The following is a 15,483-nucleotide window of genomic DNA, read 5'->3' on the forward strand; positions in this document are numbered from 1 at the left end:
CAGGCATGCCTGCGGCAGCTCCGCCGGAGCCGCGAGACCCGCGCCGGGGGCGGCGAAATGTCCCGGTGCCTAGGGCGCCAGAAACCAGAAACCCTAGCGCCGGCCCTGGCTGGAGGTGAAGCGGGGTTTGGTGGGGAGGCTGACAGCTCGTGACCCCCCCCATGTAATAATCTCACGACCCCCTTACGGGTCCCAACCCCCAGTTTGAGTAACGCCCCCCCACCCCCGCCTCAGTGATAACACTTTGGAGAAATTCTGCAGTTTCCACCTTGCATGCATGTCCCTAGAGCGATTGATTGGTGCATTTTTAAAGAGCAGGGGCTGCAGACATTTAGTGTCTGAGCAAGTCGGAGGACGGACGGACTGACACGCGCTCCTTCTCTCTCTTGCTGCTGCTGCTTTAAAAAACTTGCTCTCTCAACTCTACTTGAAACAGGTCCCAACCCGGGGAAAAGGATTGGCGTCCGCAACAGCCAACCACGAGCGAGCAGGCGACCAATCCAGGAGAGGCGGGTGGGACGATCATGAGAGGTGGTTGGTTGCGGCGAAGCCAGGCGCGTGGCTGAGGTCAGCAGAGCTCTGGGTGGGTGACACCAAGCGGGTGGCTTGGGACTGGCAATGCCTGTGCACCGAGCTAGGTGAGTAAAGCAGAACCCGCAGCATGCAGGGCCCTCAGTGGCCGTTTCATGGGAGGTTGCAGGTGGATGTACCCTGCTGGAGGGCTGTAAATTAATGCACAGTCGTGCCCCCAGTGCTGCAGTGTAGATACTGACTCCAGCAAGCAGGGAGGCTACTGGGTACTAGAGGGCTTAGCTAGGGGACCTTCTTTCCTGTCCCCAGGGAGCTGGTTTGCTGAGGATGCTGCCTGGAAATCTGTTGTGGACCCCCTTAATTTTTCTCAAGGGCCCCTGACGGTAACTGTTTGCCTCAGCTGATTTTTGTTGTTTTTTGTTTAAACTGTTGTGTAGATTTAAGACTGTATAATCGCCCAGTCCTGCTCTTGTTGGTCAGTGGGAACAAAATTACAGCCCTTACTGGGTAGAGTAGGGAGAAGAGATTGGCTTTGTGAGGTTTTGACTCTAGGAGTTTCACAGGAAGCATTTAGATATGCTGGTGTAATGTTGTGATGGGAATTATTAGGATTTTATATGTTGTGCAGCCCCTGGGCTGGGGCTTGTAACAGACGTTATCTCTTCCTTCCTTTCAGTTCCAATCTAATTTAACACAATGTCACAACAACGAGTCCTGCCCCAGAGTAAAGAAACCCTCCTACAGTCCTACAACAAGAGGCTGAAAGATGACATCAAGTCAATCATGGATAACTTCACAGAGATCATCAAGACTGCTAAGGTGGGTATTTTAAAGAAGGCCAATGAAGTCAATACCCATTTGGTAGCTGTCAGAGTGAGGCATGGGTATAGAAGTCCTTCCAGAGCCCACTCACATTTTATTTCCACTAGTTAGAAGAACCACTAGAGTCCTGCTAATCCTAAACAAGGGAACAAATGTCTGTGCAGAACAGACACACAAGTGGTGGGTCATGTAAAGCTTGATTTATTTTTAAACATCCCATAAATATAACATTCCCTCAAAAGAATAATCCTTTCCACAGTTAGATTTAGGGAAGCTATCTGAGAAGAGTCAGTTTCCTGCACCACTTAAAGGAACAAATTTCCTCCACTAACATCACATTTAACAACTATATATCAAAACACTCTTACGCCAGATGTTTACATCCTGGAGATGACTCCTAATAACCTTCAGCTTGTAACATCTTCACAGCTGTGAGGTCTCTAAACCTTTGTCAGCTTGCATTATCACTACAAAATGAGTGTATCTATATTTCTTCCTCTTTTTTACTTGGACTTATTAACCATTCTCCTAGCCTATAATATATAGAACAATCTTCTGGCCTGTGACTAACTAGTATAGTCCCCACCTTCTTACACCAACTTTCTTATGTAAAACACCCGTGGGTGAGGCAAAGGCCAATTAGCCACTATGGAAAAGGCAACACGTCACAGACAGGGTTTTTCTGACCACACTGAACAAAAGAATAGATCTGTTCATCCTGAAAATAACTGTAGATAATCAGAAAATTTCTGAATTTCTGACCTGACTCCTTGTTTTGGAATGAACTAATAGAGACTAATTAGCTCTCTAGCTGAAATCTAGAGCAGAGGTGGCTCATGTTGAGTGCTGGGGAAAAGGGATCCTTGTCTATAATTTTTGAGGTGCTTTGGGATCCCTTTGGATGAAAGGCACCATAAAAATGTAAGATTATAATTTAGGCCCCGATTTTCCAGTCAGTGGGACTACCTGCATCCTAATTATACATTTGTACGATTAAATCCTAAAGTAACATGGGTTGAAATATAAACGTAGATCCAATAATTTTGCTCAGAATGATCATTACACCCTGAAGGCTAGAAATACCAATCCAGCTCACAGGAAAAGGCTGCATTTGAAAATGGAACAGTGAGATTTAGGTGGCTCATAGAGATTCAGCACTTCCTAGAGTCAAATTCTGCAGTTATGCATCTATTCTGCATTTACGCTAAGCTTAGTCTTATTCTTCAGTGAGGCTTTAATAGCTTTACATGGGGTGAGGGTAGTTTGATGCCAAATTTGGCCGCCTGAGTTTTTAACAGTTATTTTTAGCAGGTTACTAGTGAACAGCTGCAAGTTATGCTACTCAGTTTTCAAAAAACAGTCCAATCAAACAAGCTGGGAGTGCTGGAAAATCAATGGTGGGAAGAATTAAAGAAGACAGTACGAGGAAAACAGAGAGGTGAACACCAATTGGTTAACATGAAGGAAAAGATGGGAAATGGAGAAATGGTGCACTCTTAACCCTGATCCTACCAAAAACATCTGCTAGATGGGATCAGGGACACAAGCCCCTTTTTTATATGTGATTTGAACTGAAACAAGCTGTTCTTTAAAGTAATAACCTCTTCTGGGATGCAGAAATATTGGGTGAGCTGAAGACACATGGCTTTTTAAAATTAATTTTTAGATTGAAGATGAAACCCAAGTCTCTCGAGCGACCCAGAGTGAGCAGGACAACTACGAGATGCACGTCAGAGCTGCCAACATTGTAAGTACAGCTTGTGTGCCAAGCAGGCGTGCTGCTTAGTGGATCTTGTGTGCTCTGTGGTCCGTTACAACATCCATGAGGAGCACTCAGAATACTAATGTCAATTGCTGCGAGAGGTGTAATCATCACTGGGTGGCTTTCCCAGTGCATAGGTAGGGAACGATTTTTCTGTTTGCTCTGGATTTCACTTTGGGTTGGGACCCAAATTGATGAACTTTCACTTTTAGAGCTACCCACTTTTGCCTTTGAGTGGTGCCAAAACATATAGGTCTGGGTTTATACTACTGATGGCTGTGCTTGCCGGTGGAACAAAAGAACGTCATTGTTCGTGCATAGAGTGCCAGAAGGTTGCATAGTGCCCCTGGTGTACACGGACAACTGCATTCTTCCTCTGGTACTGCAGGCTTTTGGCTAGCATTTTAGCCAAGTTGCTCCCATGTTGCGAAGTCTGGTATCAGGGGGTTGAGAGAGCAGCGCAGCAGATCATGTTGCAGAGTCATGGTAAAGGACCCAAAGTCACTCTGTGTCCCATTTGCTTAATATTTTATCCACCCTGCAAGGTCCGAGCTGGTGAGTCCCTTATGAAGCTTGTGTCCGATCTGAAGCAGTTCTTGATCCTCAATGACTTCCCCTCCGTGAACGAAGCCATTAACCAGCGTAACCAGCAGCTGCGGAGCGTGCAGGAAGAATGTGACAAGAAGCTGATCTCGCTGAGGGATGAGATTTCTGTTGACCTGTACGAACTAGAAGAAGAATATTACTCTTCCAGGTACAAATAGGGCCATGGACTCCCACGTACTAACAGGCCTCCTCTTGTCTCTAGCACTTTCTGAGAAATAGGATAGGAGAGCAGATGGTCCTTAAGACACAAACCTAAATGGATATTTCCCCTTAAAATTCACACCTGTGTTTTTAATTAGATCAAAGTTGTCTTCTACAACCTAAAACAAGCCATCGAGATGCTAAGCAGTCAGGCTGGTGTGAGGAAGAGCCTTTTCCTGTGCCAGTTCTTTCACAAGTGTCCTAAGCCTATTCCTTATAGCTCACCACCACCAACTGTGTGGAATCTATTTAAAATGAACTCAAGGGACATCATCAAGTAGCTTAGAATCAGCATTTTTCTATCTCTATCAGGGTGAGAGGGTTGGTGGGTTTTTGTTGTAAAACCTACCTCTAATGTATCTTTTGTGAAATCTTTTTAAAGACTTTCAATAGAACAGAGGTTCTGGTGAATACATACTTTTTTCTCTCCTAATATGGTTGCAACCCCCAATGTGGCTAGTTAATGAGCTCCAGTAAATGAAAGTTTCCAGAATCAGATCTGAAAGGGTCTAGTTCGGTTGCACTGTCCAAGGTCGGTGAAGTGCAACAAGTTAATCAACAGCATAAATGGTGAAAAGCAAACTAGCTCTTTAAACTTCTTTCAGTTTTAATAAGCTTTGATAAGCTGATTTTTATTTTAGAGAATTAAAAAAAAAAATGGTTTAGTGGTAGTTACAGATGCTCGAGTCAACTGCAACTTTGAAAATCAGGCCATAATTTACTGGTAATGCAGGTATTTTAGAAATAAATGTTAGCCCAACAATGTCTCTTTAAAATTGATGTATTATTTTAAGAAAACTTACCTTTCATAGCTGGGAAAAAGAGAGCAACAATTTATAAAAAGATGTCTTAGGACAGTGAGAGGCCCAGTAAATATTTTGGAGATGAGTGGAAAGGGAATTGAGTAGGGTTACACAATGCTGACTGATCTAAGGAAAACTTCAGGTCTTAACTGGCTCAGGACTTTATTATTTCATAAATTGATAGACAACATCCACTGCTGTGGTGGTCGAACAGGGGTGTGTGAGGTTATGGTGACCGAAATGTGAGCCTGTGGTGTGTGTATGTGACGTTGTAACCAGACGCTCTGGCATGTACACAAGTAATTCTAAAATGGTTCTTTTAATCTTTGGACCAATGGGTTCTGACCATGCTGGTGTGGTCTCTTATCTGCCTAGCGCTGAAACTGCATTGAGCCATCATTCTTAGCAGAATGTCTACTACTGTCTAAGAAGGAGCGGAGGGGGTTGTCCCCTCATTACACCAGATCAATCCAGTCTTATTCTGTTTCTAATATGAAGTGCTCATGTGGTGAGAAATCTTGCCTTGAGTATAGAGCTATGGTCTCTTTAATGACACTTCATGTCCTGTAGCTGCACCTAATTTCCTTCTCCTTCATGTGCCATCGGCTACAGATTTAACGAATCTTTATTTCTGCACCAAAGAAACATGAGTGTTTAAATAGACACAAGTGGCTTATTCAAAGTAATTTTATAGAACCATAAGGATTTTTTTAACAGAATTTTACTGTCTGATGTAGAGAAAGGTGTTTCTATTTTGTATTAAACTACACGTGGCTGTAGGATGCTAATTGTGTTTAAATGGCTGTAAATGCAAGACTCAGTGTGTACCTGGAGAGGGTGACATGAAACTGATTCTGAGAGCTCAGCTGGGGGTCAGTAGCTGTCAACTCCTTGTACTGCCTAGGATCAGGCATATCATTTTGTTCTATAGTGCCCTGATCCTGCTCTCACTTAAACTGATGGGAGCTTTGCAGTTGACTTCAGTGGGAACAGGACAGTAGGATTCCACACAACCACTGTTCCAAATTGCTCTCCCAATCTCTGGTTTCCGTTGGTGGTTTTTCACCATCCAGAATAGTTAGAGCTTTAGAGTTTAACACCTGAAACATTGTTTCCTGACATCCCTTTGGGTGAAGCTGCAGAGCATTGTGTCCTCTGCACCCAGTCTGTTAGCCTCCAGCTGGTTCCTGTGTATTGCTAGGGCCCACAAGTCCTTGTGCAGACAAAACTTCTGTTGACTTCACTGCTTGTCTGTGAGAGGACTATAGACTTAGACTCTGTGCTTTTGGGTAGGTGTCACCTGGAAAGGCATATTCTCACTCCTATCACAGTACCAGGGGTTTAGAAGATGCTCTTGCCCCATATACTGGTAAATATTGCATGTCTGTAGGGTTTTTGCTAGTAAATACTGATTTCATGAGGAAATTTGCAAGCCAAGAATCCTGCAAAGCAACTTGTGCTTTTGTGTTCTAGGCAGGTGCCTTCCCATGCAGTCCCAATAGTGTGGCTCCGGGGGGAGGGGGGATTTAATCCTGAGCATCAGCCTCCCAGCATTTCCTTTGGGGTCACATCCAGCAAAGCCTCAGGGTCCTCTCCACTGTGAGATTGGATGGTGCCTTGCAGAGCCCCATAACAACTGTGAACTTGAGGTTACTGGCTGTAGAGCTGTAGTGTAAATTTTGAGGTCTATAATAACTTTTGGGGGGAGTCGGGGGTTGAGGGAGGAGAACGAGAGATGCCCACTTCCTTTCCAGAGCTGCATTCCACCTGGATTCTAGGTTGAAGAGTTCTTAGTAGTCCTCCTATGTGAAGTCTGCTGGACACCAGACCCTAGTACTCTGGGATCCAGTCATGAGGGGCTGAGATCCAGGAGAAATGGTTGGTGGATTCAGGACTAATTAGGCCCCAGTCCTTCTTGCATACCTCAGTGGCAGCCTTGTTTTGCGTAGACACTGAAGGATGGAATGAAAAGCCTTCATACCTCAATGAAGGGACCTCACTTGGTGATGGTGCAAAAGCCCCAGATAGTAAACACCCTTCCCTTCTCTCTAGCAAACCTAGCCGGGCGAGTGCGGGAAAAGAGATGATTTGACTTGGCATTGGGTGAATTCTCTGGAACTGCCAAAAACCAAGTGCTTTAAATCAGTAACCTCCTTGTGTGCTTATTCCCCAAAGCTGTAGCCCCGTGCTCTCCAGCTTGCCTTATCCTGCCACCTGTGGCCAGAGCTCAGAATTCCTGGTTCACACTCCGGTCTCTCTGAGAGCACGGCTTGGTTACTGGAGGGTGGGTTTGGAGTTCAACCCGCTAGACACGTCTCTTCAGTTCAAAGTGTTTAGTCTCTTTTTATATATATTTTACTTTTAAAATATTTCCCATAAATCTATTTGAGTCTATTAATGGTAAATAAAACAGAAACAAGAAAATCACTGAACCTCTTGGGTTTGTTTTATTTTGAACACAAGCTACTTCCTGTTACAGCACTCACTTCTGTCTCTGGGTGTCTCTTGCATGGGCAGCTCCTTCCTCTCTTCCAGCATTTTTTTCCTCTATTTTTATTTTGATTTATAGCCTGCCACTGTGCATCTACCTCAGACTTCAGAGCAGGACCCAGGGCAACACAGGGACAAGAGATAGCCACTAGCATAGGAATCCAGGATTTGTCATAACTGTTCACCCTACTCGTCCACCTACTCTTATACCCTGCAGTGGTTAACCACCGTCGCCTGCTTTTTCAGAAGAGCTGAGCGCACACAGTTCCTGTTGAAGTTAATGGAAGCTGCAGGTGATCAACACTTCTGAAAATCTGACCAAAAATGCTGCAGAAGAAGGCATAAATCTTTGCCAATCTGGTAATGCTAGAGATGGGGGGCAGGGAATTTCCTGCCCCCTGCAGTGATCCTGCAGCATGAGAATTGATTGTCCTTTTCTTGATGCATAACTTTTTCAGCTATTAGTCATAACACTAGAAAAGGGAATAGAGGCTTTGGGTTTTTTTGGTTCTTAACAAAAAGAATGGAATGATGATCTTACACATACAGACCTCCAAGCAATTCAGTGACAATGTAGTAATGCTCCTAAAGTACTTTTTTTTTTTTTTTTTCAAAACGAGGAGGAGAAAGGCAACACCAAGCGTTTTAAGAAATGCAAAAAGCATCCATTGAGCTATTTTTTGTTATAACTTTATCATGAGTTTCAATTTGACACTGATGTTCCCTAACAGGTCTCAGCGGGTTATTCTCACTGCCCTGAAATGATAGGGTCTTCATTGACCACAGCGACTCCATTCTGAATTTGCTGTGTCCTTCAATTCCTCAAGTCAAAGGAAGAAACACTGTGCAACTCCGCTCATTTAATCAATGGTTAACAACTCCCTATTCACGAGTGCGTCCAGGATTCATCTCTGCAAATTCACTGAGAGTTAATCTGTATCCACCTGAGAGGAATCAGCCTTCCCTAATTTCACTAGTATTGGTCCAGTCTTATACACTACCTTATTTTTATCAAAGCATGTGCCTCACAATCCACAGTGGGAATGTGAATACTCTGCACCTCTCAAACTTCGTCTAGATCTAAAACTAGCAGCACTTTTAAAAGTTTGGGCTTTAATTATTTAATCCACGTCTTCTGATTCCATGGGGCAAAAAAAAAAAAAAAAGAAATTACTTTAGGAGCTTACTCCTTTCACTGAATTGCTTGTAGTTTATGTGTAAGCTCACTTCAATTCATTCTTTTTGTAATAACCAAAAAAAACAACGCTCTATTCCTTTCTAGTTAGACGATTAGCTGAACAAAGTTATGCATTTCAAGAACAAGACCAATCAATTCTGCATGCTGCAGGCATCCTGCAGGGGCAGGAATTCCCTCCCCTCTCTGCCTACCAATGCAAAATTTTGCCTTCTCTGCAGATATTTGTTAGTGCTTGATCCCTGCCGCTCCATTACTTCACTGTCTTCTGACCACATTTCTTTCCATGTGTGGTTAATCCACTGCAGGTTGTATAAGAGTGTGACTTAGTTATACAATCCTTGTTTCCTATGCTCTTGCCTATCTCTGCGCTGTGATCCTGCGCTGCTCTGAAGTCTGAAGGAGATGCCAGGGCGCTATAAATTCAAAATAAAAAATAGAGGAAAATAATGCTAGGACTAGACAGAGTCCATCAGAGACCCAAGACAGAGTGAGAGCTTAAAGAAAGTAGGCTTTTGTTCCAAAATAAAACAACCAATGTCAGTGATGTTCTTGTTTCGTTATTACCATTAATACGATTCAGAGATTATGAATATTTTAAATAAAAACTATATATAAAAGAACTAAAACACTTTGAACTGAAGGATGTCTCTACGGTTGCACTCCAGACCCCCCCCCCCCCCCCCCAAAAACCCCCCCCTCCAGGAGTACACCAGCCGTCTCTCCGAAGACCTGATTTTAACACGATATTCTGAACTGGCACAGTGAGATAATGCAAGCTGGAGAGCGGCTACACTTTGAATAGCACACAAGCGATTACTATTTAAGCACTGTTTTGTAGGACATTCCAGAAATTCACCAATGCAACTTCAAACTACCCCACTGGAGAGGAGCGCCCGAGGGGGTGGCGAAAAAAAAAAAAGAGAGGAAGAGGGGAGAAGCAAGACCCGATAGAGAAAGCAAGCGTTAGGAAAATGGCAAAAGCATCCATGGAGATTAATGTTTGTGATTATAACTTTATCATGAGTTCATCACTGTGTTCCCTAACGGCTCAGGCTGAGGTTATGTCTGTGATCTCCTCACTGCCCTTGAGGAAGGATCAGGGGTCGTTTTCATTGAGCCAGCAGCGTACGCCAGTCTGAAATTGGCGTGTGGTCCATTCTAATTCCCATTCAAGGTCAAAGGAAAAAAGACACCTGGGCACAAAAATCCCGCCACTCATTAAAGTCAATGGTGAAAATCCTATTACGTTAAGTGGCGCCAGAGAATATTCATCTTGGCAATTTCACTGAGAGTTTAGATCTGGATCCAACTGAGAGGAGAATCGGCCCTTTGGCCCTAATTTCAACTAGTGTTTTGGGTGCCCAGCTAATTAACTGACCTTAATTTTTTAGAAGCAGTGTGCGGCTCACAATTCCAGCTGCTGGGAACTGTGAATACTCCTGCACCTCTCTAAAACTTCAGGTCTTTAGGAATCTAAAAAACAGCAGCACTTTTAAAAGTTTGGCTGTAGTATTTAGAGCAGGGTTATTCTTGATTTACCCTGGGGGCAAAAAAAAAAGAAAAAAAAAAAAAAAAAAAAGTACGTTTAGGAGGCTTACTACTATTGTCACTGCATTGCTTGGAGGTCTGTATGTTGTAAGATCATCATTCCATTTCTTTTTGTTAAGAACCAAATAAACCCAAAGCCTCTATTCCTTTTCTAGTGTTTGACTATTATAGCTGAAATTATGCATCAAGAAAAGGACAATCAATTCTCTGCTGCGAGGTCACCTGCAGGGGCAGGAAAATTCCGCTGCCCCCTCTTCTAGCATTACCAGATTGGCAAAGATTGTTTATGCCTTCTTCTGCAGCATTTTTGGTCAGATTTTTCGATAGTGTGATCACTGCAGCTTCCATTTAAACTTCACAGAACTGTGGCGCTCAGCTCTTCTGAAAAAGCATGCGGACGGTGGTTAACACTGCAGGGTATAAGAGTAGGGTGGCGAGTAGGTGTGACCAGTTTATGACAAACCTGAGTTCCTTATGCTAGTGGCTATCTCTTGTCCGTGTTGCCCTGGGTCCTGCTCTGAAGTCTGAGGTAGATGCCAGTGGCAGGCTATTAAATCAAAATAAAAATAGAGGAAAAAAATGCTGGAAGAGGAGGAAGGAGTGCCCATGCAAGAGCACCCAGAGACAGAGATGAGTTGCTGTAAAGGAAGTAGCTGTGTTCAAATAAAACAAACCAAGGGTTCAGGTGATTTTCTGTCTGTTTTATTTACCATTAATAGTACGTTCCAAAGAGATTTATGGAAATATTTTTAAAAGGTATAATTATATATAAAAAGAGACTAACCTTTGAATGGAAGAGACGTTTATAGCGGGTTTGAACTCCAACCCACCCTCCAGTAACCAGCAGTGCTCTCAGAAGACCGGAGTGTGAACCAGGATTCTGAGCTCTGGCCCACAGGTGGCGGATAGGCAAGCTGGAGATGCACGGGGCTACAGTCTTGGGATAAGCACAGGTGTACGCGATTGTATGTTGGAGGCTAGTCTCAGTATTTTAATCGACGTCATCAGTGACTAGACCTGCGTATATATTGATCTCGTATCGCTTGGCCGTTGACTTCCTGGAACTTCCACCAGATGCATTTAGTGGGTGCGGTAGTGAGAGTTCGAACCCAGAGGAATGTGCCCAGCCGCGCCGTCGATCCCGCACCGTTGATGGACAGCGCCAAGTTGGATAGTCGACAATAAGATACTCTTCAACTTTCACGCTCTACCTCTATTTTCGTCGTGCTCCTGAGCGTCGCACGTATCTTTACCGAACATTCCGCCGCGCCACCTCACTCGCGTGGTGAGACGGTCCTATTGAATAAGAATCTAGCAGGCATACTCGCTAGATTTATGTGCTATCACCAAAGGAGAGATGCGTAGGAATGGGTGATAGGTTGCAAACACAATCCCTGCTTAATGGCTGTGTTCGATTGACTTTATGAAGGCTTGATGAAATAGCTCTAATTTTCCCAGATCGCTAGGCCAGCGATTGTCCCCCATTTGGATATGTACCGTCGTGATCGTACGTGCTCGGCTAACCCCCACATACTTGATGCTCAAATCTGTCAGCACCCTTGCACGTTAACAGTGTTGAAGGCCTGTTAGGTTATACAGACACCCCTATTCATATATGGAAGGTCACGGTTGTTCCTGGGAACTATTTAGGAGCTCAATGAAGGAAACTAATTTCATATCACTTGTTCCCTAGTACCTGCTCGCTCGCTCTCACGTGTGGTATGTATTCTTAATTTGCGTGGATGAAGTGGACAATCTTTTGAGCGAGTAGTTGTCCAATCTTTCCCAGCTGTGGAAAGTGCAAGATGTATACTCAGAGCTCATCAACGAGATGCTTCGCGAGTCATCTTTGCCTGGTTGTAATATATGGAGACACTGGGAGGCATCCTTGAAGTCTGCTTAGGTCTCCCTGACTCTCCAGATGACACTGGGTACAGAGTCGCTATGGCATTTGAGAATGTTGGTCGTGAACCACTATGCTCTACTAGACTTCTCGGACCAGTTTTTCATTCTTAAACTCCACTGGGGTGACCTCTTTCCTTGTGACATTGTTGATAATGACTTTCTGTTTCGCTATCCCTTGGTGGCTCTAACGAGTTCGCTGCTTTCGTATATTCGACTGGGTAATTCCTGTTGAAGGAGAATGAAAGTGTAAGCCATTAGGATACTAGAGGCAGCTTCCGATAATCTGTATGATGGGATGAATGATTGATGTTCAGACTGTGTAACAAGGATTCAGCCTCCAATGTCAATGCTGGCACTTTTACGTTGTCTTTGGGATATTCTAGACCATACCAACTTTCGACCTCTGAGCACTCTCCACTTGGCCTCTGGGCATATAGTTCTCGCACTTCAGGCTCGTTTGATCCTCGGACTCGAATGCACTGGATCCTTCGGAGATATTTGAAGCCTATAGAGCCTGTCCCTGAGGTGTCTCGAGATCTCAGAGAGCCTCTCCCTCCTTGGTTACTCGCGTCACCCTCCATATAGCACTCGCTCAGCTCCCAAGACCGTCTTTTCCCCTCGCTTACTACGCCATGTCTTACCGTTCCTAGGACCCTCAAGAGTCTTACACCTTGTTATCCCTGGCTATAAACTGTGCCTGCATGACCACGCCTAGGTGTTTTAGTCACCCGTACATCTCTACTAGAGTAGTGTTCTTATATTTTAGAGAAGCTAGTTTTCAACGCTTCAATTGTGTCAAGGTGCTTACTGCCTTTCCTTGTGACCCTCCACTCATAATAATTCATAGTAGTCGCTCCACATGGCGTGTGGTGAATGGTAGGTCTTGGCCGTAATTGCACTGTAGTGTGCTTAGGCCACCTGATGCTTGTATACGTCATGCTGTTTTCAGTGTCCATGATGGTTGGTCTGACTTCTCTCGTGTGGCATTAGGTACGCAAAGTGATGACATAGTTGTATAATTTGTCCATGAAAGTCCACGATCCGACTCAGGGGGAATTTGCTAGTGATCATCACTTCTAGGATGGTTGTAAATCCCAAGGGACACTTCTCTCTTACCTCGGCAGGAACAGCACAAACGACACTTTGGGACTTGTCATCAGACTGGCGTTCAGGGACGCGTGAGAACTGCATTGAGGAACTTGATTTCCAAACTCAGGCCCGTATCCCATTGTAGAACACGAAGAAAAGTGACATAGGGACGCACATATGTTAGCGTAGAGCCACATATCTGTTACGGAATAAGACACTACTCTCACGCGAGCCTCTTTTTTTGGCACGGTTCTATAGTATATATTGAGATGCATTCCTATTCCTGGAGATATGCAGCAGTTAAGACATGGAGCCAAGAATAGTATCGCCGTGTACTTGTGGCCCTTAGAGACTACTGATCTATTTGAGCATTAAGTCTGTTCATGTGCTAACCACCATTGCATTGTGTTCCTGCCAGTTTGATAGAACACCTTAGTAGGAAAAAGATATAGTTCGACCATTAAATCGATTACACTCGTTACAGTTGATATGGGGCAACTACCATTTTTTATGTTCTCTGTGTAATATATCTTCTCAGACCTGTATTTTTCCACTGCTACTGCATCCGATAGAGTGTGGAGGTTTTTAGCCCATCGCAAAGGCTTACTGCTAAGATATAAATTTGTATTAATCTCTAAGTGCCACAAGTATCTTCTCATTCTTTTACTGTATGGACTCCAAGAACTACCCGTACTACCACTCCATGAAACATCTTTGCGTCACATGGTAGTTCAGTTTGCTAACTTCCATCGCACTCTTTGGTATTGTGCATCTGACGTGCTCTGCGATGCCATATTCGGTAGCATTGTTAGCACTTGGCATCTACGCTACAGTCAATCTCGAGTTAAATAATTCTTCCAACACCACCTCCACTTTCAGTGACGCATGGCTCTTGTCCTCTCAAATTCGACGAGCCACCCGACAGTTGACTCTGGTAGAGAGGTCAAAGTAAGAGTGTTAGACTGCGCAGTAAACTGTTCTTGGGGTTTGCCTGGCATTCAGTTAGGTGTCCTTGTACCTCTTGAGTGCTGTATCTATTGAAATCAATGATTATGTCTCTAGGTTCTGTGAGATGGACAGTGAGGGTCTGTTCAAGGGCTGCTCACTCCTCCTATGCAGAGTTAGCGGTTACGCATTGTCTACTTTGAATATGGCCTTAGGTGTAGAAGAAGCAGACCTGTGCCTTGTCCGCAAATCTCTCCAACAGATGGGTTTGACATGCCCAGGTCTTACGCACAAGAGACCACAATCCTGTGATTAGCTAATGTTCATGTCGTCTTTACCTAATTCCAAGCTCCATATCATGTAAACAATAGTTACCACAAAGCTGCTGTACTCACTCCGAAATGAAAGCAATACCCACTTCCATCTAGCACATGTGTATTTTAAAATACAGGCATTGAATGTTAATATATTTGTATCACTGAGAATTTGATGTATTGTATTGCTAGAGTCAATAGCTGCAGAGTTTTGTATGCGTTCGCCCTAAGAGGGATTTTGAGTTGTGGGCGTCTAGCAATACAAGGAAGCGCACCGCTGAGGTAAGGGCTAATCGCGAGAATATGTGACAGAGTGGGCAGCGAGGTGACATACTAAGTGGACTCTATACAGTGTCTGATGTCTTTTCATTTCGGCCCACCTCTTCTACTGAGGAGCCCAATGGTTTGCAGAGGAAACACTGTAGTACCTATCATAGGCTAGTTCAATAGACCTCCGCAATTTAAATAAGGCTCATTAGCTCAACGTTAGTGTTGCGTGGATGGTGGAAAACCACTCAATATCCGGGTGAATGCTCAGGTGGGGTGAGGTGCCCTGCACTGCTTAAGCCAGAAAGAGGATGTTAATATGAGGGAGAGGCAGGCAGCAATATGTCCTATGTTGGTAGACTATGCCACTCATTTACATTGCGGTTTCTTTACGCTTTCACTACTTCAGTTTGAATCTGTTTCAGTGCATAGAGTGGAAGTTAGACAGTGCATGTGGGTGGTCACAGCTGCGCAGTTTTTTGCCTTCAGGACAATATTCAGAATACTTCCATTCTCTCCCGTGATAGCTCAGAACATTCTGTGTGACTACACTTGCGACTATCACACTAATAACTCTACATAGCTTGGTCAGTTCCCCAGTCCAGTGAATAGATAGCCAAACGTCGGACCAATTACGCTCACTTTTATACGCGAGTAGTATAATCAAGATAGAGGCCAGGAACTTTTTAAAAAAGTTTTAGCCTCAGTTTGGAAATCAGAGATATCCCTCGCATTTCTCCCGAAGGCCTATAAATAGCATTTTGGTTAATCTCTGTATAATGAGTGTCCTTTCAACATCAGAGTGTTAGACACGTTTCCCCTGAGTGTGAGTTGGATTTTTGAAAATAACTCTAGGAGAGGAGTCAGTCACCTTAGACATTAAACTTTTTATAAATACTAACTTATCTTGTCTTGCGCAAATCTGCGTTTTGACGAGACTACCACTAACCCTTATAATGAAACTCTTGTAGTCTCTTATCTCTTCCGCCATTCCTCACTGCG

The 15,483-nt window shown here is 44.0% G+C and overlaps 2 protein-coding genes across 3 annotated transcripts in view; both read left to right on the forward strand.

Moving 5' to 3' along the window:
• Positions 1-508: 508 nt before the first annotated feature.
• The window catches only part of MED22 (mediator complex subunit 22), a 16,703-nt gene continuing 1,728 nt past the window's right edge, over positions 509-15,483 (forward strand). Inside the window, exons 1-4 of one of the 2 annotated variants that reach the window (XM_032767606.2) lie at positions 509-638; positions 1,208-1,350; positions 3,020-3,100; positions 3,661-7,152. In XM_032767606.2, the coding sequence (XP_032623497.1) occupies positions 1,228-1,350; positions 3,020-3,100; positions 3,661-3,879 (423 nt within the window). In that variant the 5' untranslated portion in view covers positions 509-638; positions 1,208-1,227 and the 3' untranslated portion in view covers positions 3,880-7,152. Of the gene's footprint in view, positions 639-1,207; positions 1,351-3,019; positions 3,101-3,660; positions 7,153-15,483 lie in introns of those variants that run through there. The other variant, XM_032767604.2, reaches the window with a different exon arrangement.
• Positions 3,785-15,483, forward strand: part of SURF6 (surfeit 6) — a 24,558-nt gene continuing 12,859 nt past the window's right edge. Inside the window, exon 1 of the mRNA XM_075060622.1 lies at positions 3,785-3,869. The gene's annotated coding sequence lies outside the window, so the exon portion shown is untranslated. The remainder of the gene's footprint in view (positions 3,870-15,483) is intronic.

Source organism: Chelonoidis abingdonii, chromosome 24 (assembly GCF_003597395.2).
Source record: "Chelonoidis abingdonii isolate Lonesome George chromosome 24, CheloAbing_2.0, whole genome shotgun sequence".
In the NCBI taxonomy this organism is placed as follows: Eukaryota; Metazoa; Chordata; order Testudines; family Testudinidae; genus Chelonoidis; species Chelonoidis abingdonii.